At 41.3% G+C, this 24,770-nt stretch overlaps 2 protein-coding genes across 2 annotated transcripts in view; one reads left to right on the top strand and one right to left on the bottom strand.

Annotated features, from left to right (window-relative positions):
- Positions 1-23,611, top strand: part of LOC140238257 (sodium-coupled monocarboxylate transporter 1-like) — a 39,567-nt gene extending 15,956 nt beyond the window's left edge. Inside the window, exons 5-14 of the mRNA XM_072318194.1 lie at positions 6,894-7,048; positions 8,245-8,385; positions 12,700-12,829; positions 14,118-14,206; positions 15,042-15,154; positions 16,929-17,083; positions 18,243-18,448; positions 20,445-20,545; positions 22,394-22,512; positions 23,480-23,611. Coding sequence (XP_072174295.1) covers positions 6,894-7,048; positions 8,245-8,385; positions 12,700-12,829; positions 14,118-14,206; positions 15,042-15,154; positions 16,929-17,083; positions 18,243-18,448; positions 20,445-20,545; positions 22,394-22,512; positions 23,480-23,611 — 1,341 coding nt within the window. The remainder of the gene's footprint in view (positions 1-6,893; positions 7,049-8,244; positions 8,386-12,699; positions 12,830-14,117; positions 14,207-15,041; positions 15,155-16,928; positions 17,084-18,242; positions 18,449-20,444; positions 20,546-22,393; positions 22,513-23,479) is intronic.
- On the bottom strand, positions 1,470-5,192 carry LOC140237799 (uncharacterized). Its single transcript, XM_072317729.1, has 2 exons — positions 5,052-5,192; positions 1,470-4,541 (listed from the first exon to the last, which is right to left on the bottom strand). Exons 1-2 carry the CDS (start codon positions 5,062-5,064, stop codon positions 1,630-1,632), a joined length of 2,925 nt encoding a protein of 974 aa, XP_072173830.1. The 5' UTR covers positions 5,065-5,192; the 3' UTR covers positions 1,470-1,629.
- Positions 23,612-24,770: the final 1,159 nt, after the last annotated feature.

The raw sequence follows: 24,770 nt of genomic DNA, 5'->3' as shown, positions 1-24,770 counted from the left end.
TATTATTATTGTTATTATTATTATTATCATTATTCGTTGTCGTCATCGTCGTCTTCCTCTCCTTCTCCTCCTCCTCCTCCTCCCCTCCTTCTTTTGTCGTTAGCTCCGCTAGAAACTCCGCAAAGTTCAGGCAAGTGTAAAACTAGACCTCAGAATTTCTCGATTTTTATCACGTGACCTGTTCTTCCAGATTACAACTAATTGCTAGTTGGCCCGTATTCGAGATATTCTCATTAACTTTATCTACAACACTAATCTCGTCCTCCCCGTTTCGATTGAAGTTGAAGAAGATCGAAGATTCTGGATAATTCAGTCGTTGTTCATAACTGAATGCTATACTCATCCATACACTCGCGCTCACCACACACCTGAAACTCCGGTCACACAGCGCTTTACGGTTTAATCACGTCAAAAAGTGGTCTCCCGTGAAGCAGACGATGTTGTTCGCGCTGATGTCGAGTTTAAGACGAGCTACGGTCGATTTATAGACGTGGCAGGACGCGGGGAAAAATCTGAATGGCGTCGGACGCGTTAAAAAGTTTTGAACTGCTCAAAATTTTATTCCGCGGACAACCACGGGCGGCACACGTGGTAAAGACGTGTAACACACGTGAAACACACGTGATAATCCGTGTTCCGGCAGTGATTAGAACTTGGGGAGACGCGGTAAAGACGCGAAAGTTTAGCGGTCTGTCACGGGCAGAGCACGGTCATCTGACGCGTGTTACGCGTTGGTATCACGGGAAATAGCGTGTGTTTAGCGGCTTATCGCTGACAAATGGATTTTTCCGCGTACATACACGTGGCTGGACGTGGTTAGCCGTGCTTAGGCAGTGCTGCAGCAGTGGAACAGCCGCCAACGGCCATACCCCGTTGAAAGCACGGCCAAACCAAAATTGACCAAAAAATTACCACTTACGACCACGTCCACCAGATTGTCATAACTTTTTGTACGTGATTTGGACGTGGAGTGCTGTGTGACTGGGGCTTAAATTAGAGACGAGAGAAGAGGTCTCTGTATCTACTTAGAGCGTCTGAAAGTGACGATTGCAACATCGACATCCACTACTGATCGGGTTACTTCACTGCTGTCCTAATAGCTCTTCCGTCTGTTATATCAGCTTCCACCTTACTACACCCTTCTGCTCACTGGTTTCTCCCTGTACTTTCCATCCATCTCCTTAAAATCATTCGTATTGCTCCCTATACGATCACAACGTCATCTTCAGATAATAACATGCTAGCTAACATGCTCTTCCTTTTCTGATTTACCGCGCCCAGCTGTCTCGAAATCTCTATAGTCATTTAGGCCTCTGTGCCCAGACCGGCCAACACTACTAGAAAAAATACTTCAGCCATCCTCTACCTTTACATCCATACTTGCCAAATCACATACGACTCTTTGATAGCAGGCCCTACATGACATACATCAATCATGACAGAGTGCATTGTGCTCATATTACGAAGAATTTTTGAAATAAGGAAAAAGAAGAAAGAAATTAATTGTCTCCAATTCTTGCATTTATTATCCCAATCCACGATTATGACCATGAACCTTTTTTCTCCTAGCCGTCACTTTCCCAAACTCGCAGGCCACCCCAACCCAGAGCCTCCCTACCTCCCGACTTTTTAGTCTTCACCGCAGTCCCTCTTCCTACCGACACAGCAGGTGAAGACTCTCCACCACGTTCGCCGAGATCTCTTCATCCTCTTTGACTCGTTTGATGACGTGTATTGAATTGTGGCGTTTTGTTGTGAGGCTTCTGGGGTCGTCTCTTCCATATCATTTCCTACAGCCTCTGCTGTAATGCTCTCCTTATCCTCAAGTTGTCCTTTCTTATCTATTGCCATTTGTCTTTCAGTAGCAGTCTTTCCGGTTTCCTCCTTCATCTCCCCTTGCTCAGAGGTCTCACTCATCCTTTCCTCTTCCAATGCACTGTCATCCTCAGATGCTTTCGCGTTCTTGCACATACCCACGATTATCCCGTCCTCCGTATGAAGAGTCACCATTTCTGCCTCCGTTTTTGACTCCTCCGCATCAACGCTACAGTTCTCTTCGACCTGAGCCTTCTCCGGCTCTGCTGCATTCTTATCATGTTCCCCTTCCTGATTTATCCCGAACAACTCGGGTCGCCCCTTCTCATCTCCAGTATGTGTCTCGTTGGCAAGCTCCACAAATACCAGCCATCCCTCTCCATCCTTGTCTACTACATCATCGTGCTCCTCCGCACTGTAAATCTCGTCATTTCCAACTTCTTGTTTGTGCTGCTCCTCACCCATCTGACTCTTTCCGAACTCCTCGCATTCTTCCTGTTCGTCCTTCTGTGACTCCACCTCCTCTGGCAGCTGTTTCCGTTCTTGCACAAGGTCCTCCCTTGTCTCCTCCTCCTCCTCCTCCTCATCCTGTTCAGTTTTCGCACCCAGTTCATGTTGTTGCCTCTCCTCCTCCGCCTCCTCAATCTCGATCTGGTTCGTGATCTCCTCGTGCCTGCTCTCAGTTTCCCCCTCAGTCTTCCCATCTTCCGTCTGCCTCAGCTCCTCATCCTCCGCCTCCTCAATCTCGATCTGGTTCGTTATCTCCTCGTGCCTGCTCTCAGTTTCCCCATTCTCCATCTGCCTTAACTCCTCCTCCCCCGCCTCCTCAATCTCGACCTGGTTCGTGATCTCCTCGTGCCTGCTCTCTGTTCCCCCCTCAGTCTCCCCATTCTCCATCTGCCTAAACTCCTCATCCTCCCCCGCCTCCTCAATCTCGACCTGGTTCGTGATCTCCTCGTGCCTGCTCTCGGTTTCCCCCTCAGTCTCCCCATTCTCCATCTGCCTTAAATCCTCCTCTTCCTCCGCCTCCTCAATCTCGATCTGGTTCGTGATCTCCTCGTGCCTGCTCTCGGTTTCCCCCTCAGTCTCCCCATTCTCCATCTGCCTAAACTCCTCATACTCCTCCGCCTCCTCAATCTCGACCTGGTTCGTGATCTCCTCGTGCCTGCTCTCGGTTTCCCCCTCAGTCTCCCCATTCTCCATCTGCCTAAACTCCTCATCCTCCTCCGCCTCCTCAATCTCGATCTGGTTTGTGATCTCCTCGTGCCTGCTCTCGGTTTCCCCCTCAGTCTCCCCATTCTCCATCTGCCTTAAATCCTCCTCTTCCTCCGCCTCCTCAATCTCGATCTGGTTCGTGATCTCCTCGTGCCTGCTCTCTGTTTTCCCCTCAGTCTCCCCATTCTCCATCTGCCTAAACTCCTCATCCTCCTCCGCCTCCTCAATCTCGATCTGGTTCGTGATCTCCTCGTGCCTGCTCTCGGTTTCCCCCTCAGTCTCCCCATTCTCCATCTGCCTAAACTCCTCATCCTCCTCCGCCTCCTCAATCTCGACCTGGTTCGTGATCTCCTCGTGCCTGCTCTCGGTTTCCCCCTCAGTCTCCCCATTCTCCATCTGCCTTAAATCCTCCTCTTCCTCCGCCTCCTCAATCTCGACCTGGTTCGTGATCTCCTCGTGCCTGCTCTCGGTTTCCCCCTCAGTCTCCCCATTCGCTGTCTGCCTTAAATCCTCCTCTTCCTCCGCCTCCTCAATCTCGACCTGGTTCGCGATCTTCCCGTGCCTGCTCCCTGTTTTCCCCTCAGTCTTCCCATTCTCCATCTGTCTTAACGCCTCATCCTCCCCTTCCAGCTGCTCATTCGTCTCTTGCCAGCACCCCTCTTCCTCACCCGCTGTCTGCTTCGTCTCTTCCTGCTGCCGATACTCTGCTCCCCTCTCCATCTCCCTTTTCTCCTCCCCTAGCCTACGGTCCTCATCACTCTTCTCCTCAACTTGTTCATTCTCCTTTTGCCGGCATTCCTCGTCTTCCTCTCCCACCATCCGTGGCGTATCCTCCTGCCGACACTCATTTTCCTCCTCCTCCTTGTCCTTCAGATGAGTGTCCTCATCGTCTTCCTTTCCATTCTCTTCCTCCTCCCCTCTTTCAGTATGTGTAGTTTCCTCTCCCTCTGTAAGCTCCTGCCGATTTTTCGCAGGCAGCTCGAGGCTGTCTGAGGATGCATCTTCTCCAAATTTTCCGTCCTCTGGGATCTCGACCGTCTTGCCATCCCCATCGGACGTACCTTCTTCTCCTTCCGTCTCTTCTTTCATATCTTCTCCACCCTCATTTTTTCCTGCCTTCTCTTCACCAATTTTCTCTAGACTTTCCTCAACAATTATTTCCTCGTCCTCTTCAGTGCGATCTTTCATTTTCTGAGCCGTGCTGTTCTCCACTGATGCAAGTTTTAGCCTCCCTTCCACGACCACGTTTTCTCCTTCCACGTCATAAATTTTCTCTGAGATTTCAGTCACTTCTCCCTCCCCAACTTTCTTTTCTGCAACCTCGTCCCCAGTTGTCTGCCTCTGCACCTTCCACGATGCCTCGGTCGTCTCGCAGGACCTCACGACTTCGTCTGTGTTGCTGGTGTAATCATCCGGCATGATGGTGTCTGGGATATCTCTCAAAAAGACGAATTCGATGAATTCGTTCATCGCCTTCAAATATTCCTTGAAAGCGGGAATGACCCGAGTGGCTGAAGATGGAATGAATAATACGTGTATTTTATATAACATAATTACATTGCATATGTTATATATGTGTGTGTCAGTGTTGTGTGTTATAAATTTTGTAAATGGTTTTGATAATTGAAAATACCCAGTCACTCACTAGCAACGCAAATTAAAGGTCGGAATGTCGCATTGTAAATTTTTTCGTGAAATCAGAATCTTAAGACGCGTTAGAATAATGGCAAAAAAGGAAAATCATTTACAATTGTTGCTGCAGCAGAAGTGTTAAAAGTGTGCATTATTGTATGGTGTATGGATACGTATATTTATATAAATAAATATATATATGTATATATATATATATATATATATATATATATACACACACTACGAGAGTATTAAGTAGTAGCATAAGTAGTCTACATTACGGGAGCTTTACATACAGCAGAATGACACAATGTAGTTGGCAAGGCTCATTTGCAAACACATCTTTAGAATCATAGAGAATGCTCTTAACAAAAGAAAGGGGAACTTACGTTCGTCGCTCATGGTTGATTGGTGAAATTTCAACCGTTAATCGTAATCGATTAATGAAGAAAAACGCTCAGAATCAACGTATGACAATAGTCAATCGTCAAGAGCTCAAGCCTGTGGCCTAAAAAGGTAACAACTATATTGTGATCATCGTATTTATAGCCAGTTATGTTGCCATAGCTATGCACTGTAATTTTGCGCATGCGTGAGAGTGATGTAACAGTGGAGTTGTCGCGCCCATTGATACGCCCTCAATAATGCACCTGCGTAACATCAGCTCAGTGACGCGCATATGTAAATGAGATTACAGAGTATGATGCATAGTTGGTGTGTTCGGTTCGATTTCTGTTTCCGTGATTACGATTTACGATACTTTTACTCCCCTGCTGGCGACCCATCTAGCTAAAGACTCGAAATTTTCATCAGTACTTCGACTCGTCTGCATGTCCTCGGATTGATTTGCGTATATTACGCTATCTCACTAAGCGACGAGTGTTTGCGAACGTATCATATTTTTGGTTTCGTTGGGATTCGTAAACATTTGCAATCAAATTCGCAAACAGTTTTCAATGTCGCAGTTTTCATTGTCGCAAACAGTGTTTCTTGCCGCAAAGAAATTTTTAAACATGTTTAAAATTTCTTTACGACAAATTGCGACATGGAAAACTGCGACAATGAAAACTGCGAATTTGATTGCAACTGTTTACGAACCCCGATGAAACCTAAATCGTTACGTTCGAAAACGTTCGCCGCTCAGTGAGATACCACCCCCGCTTCCGACCTAGTCAACACTAGGCGCGGTCAGACTGACAAAAGATCGAGAAGTTTAAGATCGCGAAGTCTTCGCGATGTTTTGCCGTGCGGTCACACTGGCAGCCAAACTTCTCGATCTTTGGATCGAGAAGTTTGGGTCATTGGTGCACGCGCGCAAATACGAAAAAGCGCGCCGTCCGATTCCTCGTGATTGTGACGTAACAATGCACACCTGTACATGACAATGACCTTGCGCTTCACAGACACCGCGCGCTTCACAGACACCGCCCGCTTTACCGCAAGCAGGTGGTGGACTGGTAACGTGACAAAGATGGCGAAGTTTCAGTTTCTCGCGGTCACACTGGCAAAAGATCGAGAAGTTTGGAGAGGGTGGGGGAAAAATCCCTAGTTGGAGTGGGAAGTTCGCGAGAAGTTTCGCGGGAAGTTTGCAGTCACACTGGCAAAACTTTGAGGTCTTAAAGATCGCAATCTTAAACTTCGCGATCTTTTGCCAGTCTGACCGCGCCTAAAAGTGTCAGTCACATGAGTCAAAATGTTCATGCTATTGAATACAGTGGATCACTCACAAAACGCGCATTGTTGAAAAATCACAAGACGGTTCGCGGGTTATACGGAATGGGGGGGGGGGGGGGGTGTGAAGGGATATTTCTCAAGAGGGTGCATGGCGACAGACGCGCCGCGAAAAATTACCATTTAGATCTAATTGTTCTCATCTGTTTTACTTTCCCGTAAAAACAAAGTTAAGAGGAAAAATTGTGAAAAGGCAGAGGAACATCCCAGTGCTAATATAGTTTGGTAGGAAGGATAATGATAGGTGGTAAATGATTTGCATAACATTTTGGTCAAAGATTAAGATCAAAGATCATTATACTTTTCTTGTAAAGGTCATAAAAAATGTCAGCTATGAGAAATCCAGTGGGAAGTGAATGGGCTAAGTTCGATAGAAACAACTGAAGGAACGATTTCTTTCTGCAAGGACAATTAAGGATGAGAATTTTTTTTTTCTTATGAGTGAAAGTGGCACTTTTACAAATTACAATTTTTCCTCCCATTATTGTTTCTGTAAATAGGGTGGTATGAAGGCAGTCATCTGGACTGATGTCTTCCAAACAATCATCATGGTGTCCTGTCTGATAGCCGTTATCATCCACGGCTCCATCAAGATGGACGGATTCGCCAATGTCTGGAGCATCAACAAAGAGGGCGGCAGAGTCATCTTTGATGAGTATGTGAATGATTTTATGATGCTGGCCACAGGGCCTGCGAAATCATTGGAATTTTTTGCAATGCATCATATAGTTTTTGGAGAAATAGAATACTTGCATCTCAACAAGAATGCAGTATGATAGGACGCTTTACTTGGTTTATTTGCCCCTTGTTGAAGAAAATAATGTATATATATATTTTCATTTTTTTTTTCATTTCATTTATTTCCACATCCTGATAAAAAGCATTAATACAAAGGATACTAGGAACGATACATACACAGTAAAACATTGGAACAAAAGAGGAAATGTTGAACCTATTACAATTACACAACAGACAAACATATATATATATATATATGTATATATATATATATATATATACATTTATTTATTTATCTATCTATATTTATTTATTTATTTATTTATTTATTTATCTATTCATTCATTTATTTGTTTGATATGAGGACAAGGATGAATTTGATTGCTCTCGAATTTGAAATGGTTTTCTCATGACAGCATGCTTCAATTGAGTCTTTGATATGGGAGTGTCTAGCCCCTCATTGAATGCCTACTTAAGTCATTAGTTTTGGAGAGGTCCGTCAAACTGGTCCCGCCCTTAAAGGAGAATTTTTTTAAGGTGTGACCGGTCACATTCTGTGTGCCGATTAATCCTTCCTAAACAGAAACACTCGCAGTTTTCATTCTTAGGTGGAATCTGCTGAGGTCAAAGCAGAGGTTCATCATGAGAGTGGAAATGTAAGAGATGCAAGGAAAGTGACTGAGATTAGATAAATTTTGGTGGGAAGTATAATGCAAAGATAAGATATGAAGAATTTCAACATAATTCAGTTGCACCTGAATCATTTACTAAACACTGAAGGAAAAAATTAAAGTGCATCACCATGGTTGTTTTACTCATTGTGCTTAGGAAGTATTCATTTGAACCAGATCACTGTAAGTTGTATGTCATTTAGCGTGCTACATAATTTCTCTGCAAGTGATTCAAGTAGAGTTTGCATCTACTTTTGACTGATAAGCATGCTGTAATTCTAATAAGTATAGAACAAATGTAACAGAACCATTGATATTCTCCAGTGCCTTCTCCGGCCCTCTGTAAAGTCTGCTCCTATAACTGACATGGATTGTTTGGGCACATAGTTCAGTATTGTAGAGAATAATGGCTTGATCCGTTTTCCATGCTTTCATCTTCTAGCATTCGAGTGAATCCCACGATACGGCACACCGTCTGGTCCTTAATCTTTGGTGCAACCTTCAACTGGCTTGCCACGTTTGGCTGCAATCAGGCGTCCGTCCAGCGCTATCTGAGCTGTCCAACACTCCGTGCTGCTAAATGGTAAGGAAGCAATTGAAGGTCTTGGCTATGGGATAGAAAGCATTTCTCATGTGTTGAAGATGGATGGGTGGATCCAGGAATTCCGTAAAGAGGGGACACCTTTACAAAATTAAAGGGGGATGCACGTGCTCCCCCCTCCAATATTTTCTTCTTATTTCTTTTTGTTTCAACCAAAAAAAAAATAGAGTGGAGGTGTGCGCCCGGTGCGCTTACTCCTGGATCTGCCACTGAGATGAGATTTGTAATGTCTTTCATTTTGATCAAAGTTTCACTATTGTGCATTGAGATTTACTCCTTTGTCTCAAACCAGCTTTTACTGGTGTGGAATTTTCCTTTAGCGGAACTGGGGTTTTAACAAAATTCAGCTTGTCCTGCAAGACTCATCCATAAAGTATGTGAGGAACATCTCACTATCAAATGAACAGCTTGTGTGACAAAATGCAGATGTTATAAGTGGTTCAAAATTATGCTCAAGACACATAATTACTTAAAGTGCAGAGTTGCCAAGCCAGAGAACAAGATTAGTACAGCTTTACCTAGGGTAGGCCAGTTCATGTATTTTGAGGACCAAATCTCTTTTAATAAATGTATTTACCAAATACATGCAGTAAATTCATATAAATATACATAGGAGTAGAGAGAGAGAGAGAGAGAGAGAAAGAGAAGGATACAAGACAATGAAGGATTAGTAGGATTACAGTACATAGTGTCATAATACATGTACACATTAAGTTAGTAGATACTCAGATATCATTAGTCACAGCTAATATCAAAAAAATGATTGATAAAGATGGCTTTCTGTATTTGAACCATCAGTCTCATCGACACACTTTCCTTTCTGATCCACCTACTAATGAACAAAGGACATAAAGGTGATATATCGTATGACATATCTCAGGTTGTCCCACAATTGTGAATCCTGTCATGAACAGGCAACTTGGCAAATATGTCGATAGTTTGACACTCATACTCTCCAGCGGGATTTTTCCAATTTCACATCCGTGCAGAACCACCATCAAGGCCAGAGGATGCAGTATTGGAAGTGGATAATGGCTTGCGGCATCAGTAGTTACCAGCTGATTTCTAACCTCCAGTGTTTTCACAGGGCAATAATGTTCTCTCTGCTACTGCCATTTAGGCAAATTGTGTGCCATTCCAGTTTCCTCTTTTCCTGTGTCTGGTAGTTGCTAACCCTTGTATGCTTTTGAAATATTTACACAGATGCCAAGACAAGGAAGACACACATACAGACACAGACACACATACAGACACAGACACACATACATGTATACACACACAACTGCAACAGTAAAACTATTAATAGTGGGGGGCCTTGCATGTGTTATTTTTGATTTTCAGTTCAAGTTGATGTAAAAGTTTAATTTTTGGTACCATTGTAAAGGTAATTGTGTGTAGATCAATTTTGGTTCGAGTGTCAAGTACACAAGTAAGAAATACTCAAAATGGCTGCCAAAATCCAAGATGGCCACCAACTTCTAGACTTTTGTCAAAAAATTGGATAAAACTCTCCATTTGAAGTGATTTAAGTGCTGAACCTGATATTTTCAAGGGTAATGAGATTATTGGACACATTTAGAAATAAAAACAATTAATGCCTTTTGCTTAATTTGCATAAATTTACATAAATTCCATTTTTTAAGCTTTTTTCCTTTAAAAGATACAATTATTTAGAGACAAAATGTATATAAAAAATGAAATAATCACAAGGAAATTATAATAAGGAAAGAATTACAGCGAAATCTTCCAGAAATGTCCTAAAATACATTTTCAGCACATCCGATGAATAGGGGGTCAATAGCTCCATGTTTTACAGAGGCATTATACTCCAAAGAAAGGTCTTGGAACTGCTAGCGCACCCATTTGTAGTGATTTAAGTGCTGAACCTGATATTTTCAAGGGTAATGAGATTATTGGACACATTTAGAAATAAAAACAGTTAATGCCTTTTGCTTAATTTGCATAAATTTACATAAATTCCATTTTTAAGCTTTTTTCCTTTAAAAATACAATTATTTAGAGACAAAATGTATATAAAAAATGAAATAATCATTTCATTGATTGCTTTCAATTGATTTCAATGATTGCTATACAGAATCAGAGCATATGTGAGTTTTGTCCTGGCAGCTCATATTACAGGATATAACAGTAGTTGTTGAATTCATGTTCATGGAATACAGCAGTGAACACAGAAATGTACACATGCACGTTACATGATCAGGAGTTGATATTTTCACATGTTATTAGATTTGCAAATAGATTGCAGAATTCCCACAAATAACCCCAGGAAAACAGGTACGGTATGAAATCTCATTAATAAAGATTGTCTTTGATGCGTTTGAGGTGACAAAAAATGATGTCAAGTATCAAAACTATATGCAATCGTAGAATTTGCTTTGTGTTTGCTCTGTGTTGTGGGCTGCTCAGGTACAGCCCTGTCGTGATTTATACAGCGACTGGGCTGTGTATAGTTAGTGTACAGTGTATTTACATAATATGCACAGCCCTGTACAGTGTATTTACATAATATGTGTATGCACAGGCCTGTCACATCATTATCACAGCAAGTCATGACTGGTACTCTTAGTGGTCTCAGTCTGGTGGCCCCTGGCTGGACCCCCTGCCTTGGGCCAGCACTTAGGCTCCTGGCCTCGGCCTGGCCTTGGGCCCCCGGGCCACCGGGCCACCGGGCCCCCGGGCCCCCGGGCCTGGGCCCACTTAGGCTCTGGGCCCCTGGTTCTGGGCTAAGGCCTGTGGCCTTGGGTCCGGCCTTAGGCCCCGCCTTTGGCCCAGCTGTACTTTGTACATGGTCTATGTGAAATCAAGCTTGTCTGTAACTGTATAATTACAAATAATTACAAATAATTACAAATAATCACAAATGATCAACAGGTCCATACTATGAATATATGAATATATAAATATGATTATATGAATATATGAATATATGAATATATATGTGAATATATATATTATTATATATGATTATATAAATGTGATCAGGCGTTCTGTTACGGTGTCAGATCTGCAGTCATTCATATATAGCAAATTTTATGCATGTATAAATGGCATACATTCATGTGTACAGTATGCTACACTACCGCTATGAAGTAACTTAATGCTCTACCGGGAAAACCGTTCCTTACTGGTAAAATATTACCTTACCGATCTGCTTTCATTCAAACATTACCGTTTGAAAACCGTTGCAAAGTTGACATGACTACCGGGAAAATACTCATGTAAAGAGAGGGCTTACCGTTGGCACAACTTTTACCGTACCGTACCGTTGTTACCATACCTTTACCGATAGCGCGCGAGTACTGCAGAGCACGCGCGCCCGCAAATCTGTGCTTCTACCAAAGATAGTAGATAACAAGATACAAAGGCGCGCGATAAAAATGGACACATTATGGCTACCCAACATGACGATACAAAAGAGAGCTAAGTACAACCTCAGTACACCTAGGAACATCATTCATTTCCAAAGGTAGTGGTATCTTTATTATCTTAAAAAGATTTAAAAATTATAGTCGTAGCTTTTTTTCGATTAAGGGGATTATTTTGAAGAACAAGATTTTAGAGTAATAAGGATTATTTCGTGGAGGTAAAAATTTGGCAACAACATGATCTCACAATCAAAACGCTTGGTAAACAACAACAACATCTTCAAAGACAGCGCGTCTCAGGCAAAAGACACACATCACCTGAGACGCGCTGTCCCTGAAGCCGCTGCTGCTGTTTATCAAGCGTCAAGGCAGCGCGTCTCAGGTGATGTGTTTTAGGCAGAGTATTGAAATCTGGTCATGCACTGCAATGGTGTCAAATCATGTCTCAAAAATTTTGCCATGAAGGCTACACATTTCTGATGATTCAGCAAAACTTTTACACGCGCTGTTAATTTCTTTTCCATTATCACTGAGTTTGTAAATCAGCTATCAGTTACTTTGACTGTTTCTTTGGTGCATGTTGCCTTTATTACTGTAAAAACAACTATTGCTGTGAATGTTTATTCACTTTGTTTGAATGCTAACATATAGACTTTAATTGACAAACTAAAATGATTCACTCACCCATAAGTTATTGATATCGAAATTTTTTGAGTAGGTAGTTCATGTTCGAGATGAAAAGGATCAGTTGGAGATACTAGTGTAAGCTTCAGCTGCTTGTCAGTTTCAACAAGCAGACTCTGTGAGATGGCATGGTGTAAATCAACTTCGTACACTTGCCAATCATGGTACATTTAATGTTGCTGCATGGTACAATATTCTGTGTGTTTGTGTGTTGCACATATTGCAGGTCAATCTACCTCAACTGTCCAATGCTGTTCATCTTCGTCTCACTCTGTCTCATGTGTGGTCTCGTCATGTTTGCTGTCTTCGCTGACTGCGACCCAATCAAAGCAGGCTTTGTTGCCAATGGAGATCAGGTAAATGAACTGTCAAGAAAGACAGGCACGAGTTGATGAAACTTGAATGAAGAATATGCAGAAATTTCCCAAATTTACTGGCTTAAAAGAGATCTACTGCTTTGAATTCTTATTTGAACCACAAGTAAGTACCAGTATACAAATAATGACTGCTTATGAGGGCACAGTTAAAATTATGGGCCCAAGGTGATGTGAAAACCGTAACTATGCCCGAAGCGAAGCTGAGGGCATGGTTAAGGTTTTCACATCACCGAGGGCCCATAATTTTAACTGTGACCCGAATGTCAAGCAGTTATTATTTGTTTTATATACCGAAAATATAGATTCCGAAATATAGATACCGAAAATATAGATTCTAGTCTCTTTTACAGCACTCGTAGTCAATGCTGATCGAGAGCGCGGCGGTCGTATCACTGGTGCGTACAGTGATGTGTACAGTGTACGTTGTTACGTGTACTACGGGGTTGCGATTGTCTCCAAACCAGTCCGCTAGTCTCTTTTACAGCACGCTGATTGAATGCGCGGCGGTCGTATCATTGGTGCGTACATATGAGCGATCTACGTGTACGGGGTCACGACTGTCTCTAAAACCTATTTACTAACTGTGCCCGGGCCCCGGTCACAGTAACTCAAAAATAGGGCACAGTTATTTTCATGACTCCCCTTTTAACCAATCAGATGAGAGGATTCTAGAAATGAGGTATATAATACATTGTATGTACCAGGTTTTCTCTGTAAGAGCAAAATTCCGGTGAAATGTGGGCAGTGATGTATTTCTTGTCAGCACTTTTAACCCGTTCCCTACAGGAACCTCATGGCCTGTGTATCAAGTATATGGGGATCTCAGAATTCAGTATGGAACAGATTAAGTGAAAGGGGACATGTAATTGGTTTCCCATCATGTGGTCATGAATGCACATTTTATAGACCACTTCCCCACAGTATAGTCTAAATCCACAGAAATCTTCAGAACAAATAGTTACTGGACCTCCTCTTGGAAAATAGTGTTTGTCATGCCCTGTATCTGGTCATGTTCCAAATTTTTTGTGGTTGTGTTTATATTCCTACAAACCACCAGGATAACTCCCAATGTGCACACACTGCCATGCAAGAGTATGCCATGCGAGAGGCGAGTCTGATCACAATATTGCAATACAAATACTGGTACACATTTACTATGGGGAGCCAGTATGCATTTAATTCCACAACTCTCATATTGCAGCCCTCATGTATATTCTGACATAAAATGATGATGGTTTATTCTGTCCTACCTTCAATCTGTCCGCAGCTTCTACCATTCTATGTGGTGACTGAGCTCGGCTTCATACATGGACTTCCCGGGCTCTTCATCGCCGCTATCTTCAGTGGCACCTTGAGGTACGCACAGAGTGATCAATTATCGCCCTTTAATCAGCCAGTAGGCCTACATAGCTACCAGGCCAAGTCTGCCTGGTTCTACATGAGACTTCTGTCAACTATGATATCTCTTTATGCTCTGACAGTAGGTGTAAAAGCCTGCATGTTTTTAAAGATTATTTTGCTACTTGATATGCATATATCACAAAGAAGTATCTCCCGGAATGCTCTTTTGAACGTCCATGATTGTGATGTGTGAATGTTTGTAGTCCTGATCAAAGGCATTGGTGTACTGTATATGCCAAATATTTCGCGAATTTCGCGAGTCAGGTGCTATTCACGAAATTAGATACATGCAAAAATATTGACTCTGATCACGCTATGAATGTGACATATGCTTATACATTTCTCTGTTCGGTACAGGACTCCACGGTCGCGAATTTAATAACTTGTGAAATCGTCAGGAAATTTCAATTCGTGAAAATTAAGACTCGCTAAATGTATGGTGTATACAGTATCTAGTAAATATCAAGCGTACATCAGTGTCTGTTCTTCAGAGAGATGTTTTGGTAACTTTTGTTCTGGCCTACTTCCATATTTATGTAGAATGATTATACAAAAGGCCAACAATATTTGCTGCTTCTTTTTTTTTTTAAATAGAAAATTAGGTAATGTGAATCCAGAAGAACAATGATACAGAACAAATGGAAGTGCCCTTTTGGAATCCTATCATATACAGGGCAGAACAAATACTGGGTAATGTGAATCATGACACTGGCAAACTTATGTGCACATCATCGTTGTAGAACTGCTTTTCCCCTTTGCCATTCTTTTTACCTCTGAAACATCCTTGCAGCACTGTGTCATCGGGGCTGAATTCGCTGGCCGCTGTGACGGTGGAGGACATCATCAAACCACTGAAGAGGGATATCTCTGAGAGGAGTAAAACCATCACTTCCAAGATCCTGGGTGAGTCGGCCGTATTGTTCACTAATACACTCTTCCTGAAGATGATGGACAGTGTGATGTTGAGAATAACTAAAAAATGGGATTCTTTATATTGTTTGTTTGTTTTTTTTTTTTTTTACCATTTGGATTTTTTTTCATGCAGGTGGTGAAAAGAATGTGAATCCATCATGCTATCTGAAAACCTGAACCCTAACAGTCAGAGATGAACTGCTTCCAAAACTGAGTGTTTACCCAGTGATACGGGCAGAGGGAAGGGGGCTATATGCACCACCTAGATGTGTGTCTCAATAAATGCCTTGAATTGAACAACTTACGACGGCAGGGTACTGTACTAGATTGCAGTTTTGAATGATATCCTCTTCCTTGTCAACAGACTTAAACCGATCCACCCCGGGCACATGACAAAACCACATGGTAATGTACATGATTGCCATTCCCTGGGGCAGGATTTCGTGCCTGATCTTGTCAGTCATGTTGAGATGGTTCTACGGTACTCTGTTGGAATCTGGCACTGTGTTATAAATATTCCTGAATGGGGAGGAACACCAGGGAATTGATACCATGTTCTGAGACACAAGTGTTACCGTTGAGTTGACTAGGCATGTTCCTGCTAAGCATGTATACCCACTAACTGCGACCAGCAGCCCCAACGTACAACGTACAGTGTTGGGGCTGCGCCGTTTTGGCCTCGATATTTTAATGTTGTACCAAACGGGTGCCGTTCCGGCGCTGTATTTCCTTAATTTTTCAACAAAAACTACTGGGAATACTTACATGGGTGGACTAAACCTAAATGATTCACATCGGCGACTGTTTGATGCATTTCATTGCTTATGATGCAGAAAATGCTGTCTTATAAGGCAAATATCTTCAGCTCACCGATGCTCACTAAAACTCACAATCACTTGCACATGCGCACACAATGCATTCAGTGCAGTGCAGTGCTGCATTGACAGCTGTATTACTGGCTACATGATGCATATTCACCGTGCGATGATGCATTATTCATATCCTTTTGCGTCCGTAACGTTGACGTCAATATTTACGCATGCGTAGATGCGTACTGATGGATATACACGTTCAAAATAGCAGCAAAGCTCTCCACTAGGGCAGACCGCCTACTCCTAAAAAATGTGGAAAATTATGCAGTTTCCAGATAAATTGGTGAGAGGGATCAGGGCAATGGGGTAGTGTATATTTCATTTTATATTGTCACTGTGTTTATGATGGACATTTAGCCATGGTTTATTTGTGAAGTTGCCGTATATGTGGCAATAGGGAGTTGTTCGTGATTCTCACTTGAACGAAACTGCGGGGTAGCCGCCAGGACCCCGCCGCAAGCGGCGGGTCTCCGGGGCTAGTATACCCACATACTCTGACACAGTATTTTACAACATGTTTAGAAAGGCAAATTACATTCTTCATGTTGTTGTTCGTATCCCAAGCAGTGCACCTACGAGTCATTTCTACTTGATGTATTTGATCTACTGTAAATACATTCTGCATATTAGAAAGCACACTCAAGTTCCTCTGTTCCCTGCTTTGTCCCACACAGCTACCAGTATTGTAGCTAAAACACTCAAACATAACACAAGCTACTCTGTATCATTTTTTGCTTAACAGCTGCCATTGTTCTAGAGAAGCACAAACACACACACTCACATGCACATACACACACAAGTTTCTTTTTAACGTTTGTCCACCAGCTGCCAATATTAGTATGTTAGCTTACACACACAATTTTTTTTTTTTTGCATCTGTTCATCCCCCGCAGCTGCTGTGTATGGCCTGGTGGCCATCGGAATGGCCTTCGTGGCATCCAGACTGGGCCCACTCCTCACTGTGGCCATTGGGTTGATGGGAATGATTGGTGGACCTCTACTGGGCATGTTCACACTTGGCATCCTCTTTCCGTGGGCAAATAACATTGTGAGTGCATTGGTAACAGACCCCTTCAGTTTGTCAAGCAATATATTGACAAGAGTCAAAATAATGTACCAAGTGTGTCATGTGCCAAAACTTGCAGCTGGGCAGAAGTGCAAATGTTTCTTCCTTTATATGTCTCAATACATGTATACATCATAACTATTGGTATTTCACTTCTTAGGCTGTATTTTGCTAAAATGCAGACAAAGTACATGTCCAGCAATTACAAGTAAATCACCTTCCCGTAAACATGTGTGTATCAAAAGTCGCGTATTCCAGATTTCCTGTTCTAGATCTCAAGATTGCGCCAGATCAATTCCTCTCATAATGACCACTGTTAATTCCTTCCTACAAGTACGGTGTTGCAAAATTTGTGCGTGCATGCCAATTGATTATGACAATAGTGTCAGTTTTTCCTTGTCTTGTCACATGCTACTCCAAACAGGTTGCATTGGAGTTTTATTGGAGTTCTGCTTTTCCGTATTACAATCTTTTCGTTGACATATGGTGGCTTTCTAAAAGAGTTGGAATTCTGTAATGTTTATGACATCGAGTTTGAAGAATAATTGTCTTTGAAATTTTGTACCCATTTCAAACTCATGGGTTATTTTTCAAGATTTGCCATAAGAAAGCCTGCTATAATGTCGTATTTTGAGTTTATGAAACTGAAAGTGCTACTTATGTTTATTTTCCTCTGTATTGTTAAAATACTTAATAGACGGATAACTGAAATGAAGTGAAATTAAACATTCAAAGGCCTGTACTTCATGATATGATATTCACCATCTTGAGATCTGCAACACAAACGCTAAGACAATGCAGCCTCCCGGGTCGGATAATGGAATCGGCAGTCTCGCGCATGTGCAGAACACCATTTTTTGCCTAATTAATGTAATCTAAGCATATTTGTCACATCTAAAGCTTGCTATAATCAGTGCTTGGATAGGACATTAATTATTTTGATGTGAGTGTAGTATTTGTTGAGTTTCTTACTTCAAACTATCCTTATTTTTCTCAATGAGAAAATGACATATTCCAGGCAGCCATTATTAAGTTATTCTATTCCTCAAAAGGGAAATGGGCCTCCAAAAAGGATTTGGTGTCCAAAAGGCTGAGTTAATGTGAGACTGTACTAAGTAATGTGTTTTCTCTCTGCGTGCAGGGAGTCATTGTGGGCTCCTTGTTTGGATTTGGCGTGTCCTTCTGGATTGGCGTTGGCGCCTACGTGTATCCCCCAGTTGCGGACAAGTTACCAACATCGATCGACGGCTGCCTGCTCCCAAACGTGACGACGACGACAGTGGCTGCATACCTCGCCGAAAATGTCACATCCGTATCAGAGATTCTGTCCGATTCATCAGACCCGTAGTATGAATCTTCTGCATTTCTATTATACAGTGCACTCCCGTTATAACGTACATGGTTATAACAAAATTCCGGTTATAACGAAGTTCCGGTTATAACGAAGTAAAAATTCGGCCATAAAGTTATCCTCTATGTATTTGTTTGTTTGTTTCTTCAGTTATAGTGAAATTTTGATGTAACGAAAGAAAACTGCTGGTCCCGAGGACTTCATTATAACGGGAGTCCACTGTACAAACACTATGAAGGCAATGAGTGATGCCAGGTTATGCAGACATTTTCATTTACTCTTGACTGGCCTAACACAGGGCTAGAACAAAACCAAGTTTCCAAAGGCAATGGGTTAGAGTGCTGTCTGTGGGCTGTGCATGTATGCTTCCATTATATGGTTTGGCTGTCCGTTAATAGAACTATTGTCGTACTTATGTTTTTGACGCTCCATAAGTTTGCATGAAGATGACTTTTTTCGCATCATTGAAGCATCTTTTTTAGTCCTTGGCCAATGACTTAAGTTAGTGACATCTGTTGAATGATTAAGATCAATAAAGCTTTAAAAAAAATGCTGTTCTTGCAATAATTTCTGGCAGATGTTGAGAAGGGCTTGATATATTCTACACATATATACAATGCATGTATTTGAAGGCTCACAAAGTATTAGATTACTCTGTAAATTTTGAAAATGACTATCAAATGTTGTGTATATACAAATGCAGTTTATTAGAAATCACTCTTGTGTTGATATTAGCATTATAACAATGCTGAACCACACATTTCACCAATGTTTTTTAATGAAGTAGCAGTAAGTGGAGATGCTCTAAAGATCCCAGGCCCGTAGCCAGGGGGGGTGCGTTGGGTGCGTACGCACCCCCCCCCCACCCCCAAATTCTGAAAGGTCCACTTTTTCATAATAACGGTTTTTAGCAATTCTCAAGATAACAATCCAAATAAATATAAAGACACATTACAGTGTATATGCTACGTAAATGTGGAAGAGTACGTTTAACAATGTTAAAAATAATTGTACAAAACCCTTTGTTGTATGAACCATCGGATCGTCCCCATGCACACAAACACAAATGTTATGTATCAATTTGTGCGAGCTATTATTATATTGGCACTGCATGCCATGGCCCTTGGCGCGTGTGACCGGTGTTTTTTTTTTTTCCACCGGCTCCCCGACTATGTGCGATTCGTGTATGAAATGCTGGAAATATCCTACCACAAGGAGGCAAAATATAAATGGTTCACATTTGCAATTCATTTTGTTTTAAAAATTTTCTTATTTATTTTCGTTTTTGACAAACTCGCATACCAGGCTTCAGGCCTGCTAACGCGGGTATACAATAGAAAAAATAAAAGTTAAAGCAACACCAGGAAAATCACTATTCTCAATTTTGCGGCGCGCTACGCGCGCAGAGTCTCGAACACAATTAAACTTTGCAACTTCCTGGCAAAATGAGTTTTTACTATTTCCTAGATGGAATACCGTAACGCGATTGCATGCAACAGACAAAAATACAAATTTCCTCGAGACTTTAAAACGTCATTAAAACAGTCAAAATTCACAATTTGCGGCGCGCTTTGCGCGCAAATTCTTATACAACTTTTGTAGTTCGGTCGTCCAAAGAATATATATATATATATATATATATATATATATATATATATATATATATATATATATATAATTGTGTGTGTGTGTGTGTAGGTGTGTCATCATTGGTATTGGTACCGAAGGTCCGTTTTTTTAGTGACCGCACCCCCCCTTGAAAAATCCTGGCTACGGGCCTGGATCCTAGTATTGTAATACAGTACAATTCATATGCCCATTCAATATGCAAATGCTTGTACAGTAGGAGTACATTGAGCAATACATTGACCAATCTCCAATTGTGGCATGCTTTAGACTCTTGTTGTCTTTGCCATTAACATATTTTTGATGCTAATCATTTCTTCCTCTGTTTTTCTCAACAATACTCCCTTCCCTTTTCGCTGGCACCAGTCCACGCATTGCCAAGTTTTACAGCATATCCTACCTGTGGTACAGCTTTACAGCCTTGATGGTGGTTCTCTTTGTCGGACTTTTGACAAGCTTTCTCACAGGTACATTTCATCTTTCCTTTCAAGAATGCCACCTCCTGGCATTCATTCCCGTGAATGTGTGAAGTATGAAAAAGGTCCCTGCTCTGCAGCAGCAGTGGTAACTAGAAAAACACTTGGAGAGTGCAGACATCTACCAAGCAGCTCTTTTTGACCCATACTCACATGCTGAAAATCACCAACTTTTCCAATGATAGCTTTAAAAAAAAGAAGTGTTTACCTCATCAGCTTCCTGTTGCACGGGGCGGCTCTTCGGGGTGGCTCCTAGAGCAGAGCACACGCTTTAGTACACGAATGTAAGACTCATTCACGTGCAGCTCAAACTCCCAAGTTCATTGACCCTATTTGCCAAAATCCTAAAAATCCATCAAAAATTCTAACTAGATCACTACCATAATTGTCCCCGCCGAACGAGTTCGAGCAGGGGACTATGAAACGGGCTCTGTACGTGTGTGTGTCCGTGCGTCCGTCCGTGCGTCCGTGTGTGATCAAAATGTTCAATTTGCTACTTCTCTGTCATTTATGAGCCAATTTTGATTCTGTTTGCTTTATATGATAGCACTACATGGGAGCTTTAAAACTTCTACACAGAATTTCAGTTGTGACCTTTGACCTTGACCTTTGACCTATATTGTACATTTTGCTACAAAATGCTACTCCTTCGCCATTTCTAACCCGATTTCGATTCCGTTTGCTTTATGTGATGGCACTAGGTGAGGGCTTCAAAACTTCTACACAGAATTTTGACCTTTGACCTTGATTTTTGACCTATATTGTACATTTTGCTACAAAATGCTACTCCTTCGCCATTTCTAACCCGATTTCGATTCCGTTTGCTTTATATGATGGCACTAGTTGAGGGCTTCAAAACTTCTACACAGAATTTTGACCTTTGACTTCTTTGACCTTTGACCTTGATTTTTGACCTATATTGTACATTGGCTACAAAATGCTACTCCGCCATTTCTAACCCAATTTCGATTCCATTTGCTTTATGTGATGGCACTAGGTGAGGGCTTCAAAACTTCTACACAGAATTTTGACCTTTGACTTCTTTGACCTTTGACCTTGATTTTTTACCTATATTGCACATTTTGTTGCAAAATGCTACTTCCGGCGGGGACACATATTACACACTGCGTAATTTCTACTTTTCCTTGTTTAATCATATATTCCTTGTGTCATTATCAACTTTTCCTTTAAGTTTCATCAAAATCCATTCACAGCTTTTTGAGTTATTTTGCAAACAGGCAAACCAACACTGACAAAAACATAACCTCCCTCCTTGGCAGAGGTAATAAGTCGTTTAAAGTATCTTGTTCATCAGCTGAAGCAAATAACTACAAAGATTGTACATCCTGAGGGTTTGGAATGTTCTAGCTAGGCTTCAACTTGTTCAAATTGATTGTCATCTTGGAAAGTGTAGAGGCTTTATGAATCGTTTTACCCTTGCATAATTTGTGGTCTTGCAATTGAGGATCTTGATTCTTTCTTCCAGTCAACTCATGCAGATGCTCAACACTTTCTTCAAAATGCTGATTACATTGAAAGACAACCATACCAAGAAATGGTGAAATAGTGTGGAATCATTCAGGGGGTGGTGTCATCTAATAATATCTCATGAAAAAGATTGCGCATGATCACATTCCGTTGCTCATTGGAACTTGACTTTACATTTTGCATAATTCCATGAAATTGATTTCTACATTACCTTATCTGTATTATTTTTTTTTTGCTGTTGTTGTTGTTGATAATGAAGAACAAATAATAGTAGACTTCCATACATGAAGATGATTGAGGTGTCATACTACAAGAGAGTAATGAGAGCTGATCACATCATCTGCTTGACAGGTGCCACTCGACCGAGGGACTTGAACCCTGACCTTCTGTGTCCGTTGGCGAGGAAGCTGTTCTGCTGCTGTCCAGTAGGATGTCGGAGGGTCATGGAGTGCGGTGTGGAATATGACCAGGTGAGTAATGGGTTCATTCAATACAGTTGATGGATGTCTATATGTCAGTTATTATGGTAATAACAAATTGTTTGTCATTTCTTGACAAGAGCCTTGTCCATTATCATTATTCGCATCATTCCTCAGCTCAGAGGCTATGCCCATACTTCCACTTCCGTGTCAGTTGCGCTTATAACATTAAATTAGCATTGGTTTTCAGGTCATAACATAATGTCTGAATGTAAAGTTAGGCATTCCAATCATGCAATTTCTAGTGGCTGTCATGTGTACTCCAGTGATAAATATAATATGGAATCTTGGTCTTTGTGTCTTTCCACCAGGACACCAAACAGATAGAGCTACAGTATGACTCTTACTATTCTACTGTCACTGCTCATCTAGGCCCTATGAATAAAAATTTGTATATGGGCCTCTTTTCTTCTTCTTCTTCTTCTTCTTCTTCTTCTTCTTCTTCTTCTTCTTCTTTTGGGGGTGGGAGGGGGTGGAGATGAGGTTGGGGAGAGGGAGAAAAGTTCAGGCAGTGCTAATGACCTTTCTCAAGGTACATCTAGTTTTGGATATTTTTCCAAAACGCAAGATGCCACCATGACATCCCAAGCCAAATGTCAAATATGATGATATTGTCATTGCTCTTTGATATCTTACATTGTGTAGTCACTTTATTGTTACTCAAGTCACTCTTTATGATTTGTGTACATGTTTGCCCAACCATTTGATTGTGTGTGTGTATTTAACACCATTTTGAAAATCCAAGAAAGGTCACTGCAAAGGATGTACATGATCACACTGATATAAATCACTCCTTTCCATGAATTGAGTTTGTGAAACCTGACAGAACTATAGACGACTTGTCAGAGGTGTAGTTCATGTTTTCATCTTTCATTTCCATTGCCTTGACCTCTGAGTGTCTCAGTTTGAAGATACCCATCTGGAGGGAAATGGCATTAATTCTTGCAATTTCTTGCAGGAGGCCAAAGTGAAAAGAGATGTGAATGACTGGAGCAGTCATGATGTTGAGGGACGCGACTACACATCCCTAGCTGAAAATGGTACAGGCAAGAAAGGACCATCATCCAATAGTGAAATCACCGCCTTCTAGCACAGGCTCTACCAACTGTAGGAGCAGAATGATCTCTTTCATGGAGTGAATGACATTGAGGTTCTTATGATTAGATTTCTTAAGCTTGATCTTCAAATTGATCAAAACGTGAACATTTGGAATGTTTGATGTTGAGAGTGTGCTTTTTATGTGTTATTTATCACTGTGGCATTTTCAATATTCTTTCTCTTTTTTTTTCTTACAATTTCAGTCAGATTTTTTAACATCATTTTCAAAATGTGTAAAATCACACAAAACAATATTGCTCAATGCTAGTAAAGAGGAAACATCATTTCAACCCCCCCCCAAAAAAAAAACCCACCTACATTTCATGTATTGTTATGATACATGTATGTTAGATTAGTGATGGTGTGAGGTCAGTTGAGGTTTATTTAAAGGAGCCTTATAAAGGCCTTATACGGAATCGTGTTGATGATTGTATACTGCTATGATTTCTAATCAACGAAGAGTATTTGATGATATTGAAAATGCCGTCCTTTGTTATAGAAAGCACAAAAAATATCTCTCTCTTTGTATAAACTTGTGTGTTTCAAGACTTGCCATCACTCCAATGATGTATGTGGCAATAAAGTGAAATTCTGTGAATCACTTTGTATGGAGTGAGAGGATAATGAAATCAGTCTGATTTGTGACATTATCTTACAGTTTGATTACTTTCAGTTTGACTGGGAGTCCTACAGTACATATGATGTGGCAGTGTTTTGGTATTTGTAAATTATACACAAAGAGTGATATATTTCTATAGTGGGTGTGTTTCACATGGTGCTTGTTAGGGAGGGATGTGTTGATGTCAAACATAACTCAGCCCTCCTTCCGTGAGACTTCCAGGAGATAAAAATTTTGGTGTGCAGCAGAGGTGATGGGTAGGTAGATGAAAGTATTCATTGCATTTCAGTGAGATGTACCCGTAGATGCTTTCATTATGAAAGCTGTAAACCATTTAAATCTTGGTGATTTCGCAATGGCAGCGATGTTCCCAGATCGATGACTGTCTTTGATCACAAGATGTCGTGAAAATCAGTATTTATATAGAATGTTACGTGAATTTAGGTGTGATTTTTTTTTTGATTTTTTTGTTTGTTTGATTGCACTGTGTTCACCAATGACTCACAGCATTTTAGTGTGACATCAGTATGTC

Source organism: Diadema setosum, chromosome 14 (assembly GCF_964275005.1).
Source record: "Diadema setosum chromosome 14, eeDiaSeto1, whole genome shotgun sequence".
In the NCBI taxonomy this organism is placed as follows: Eukaryota; Metazoa; Echinodermata; class Echinoidea; order Diadematoida; family Diadematidae; genus Diadema; species Diadema setosum.
This window is presented reverse-complemented; position numbering and strand designations above follow the sequence as displayed.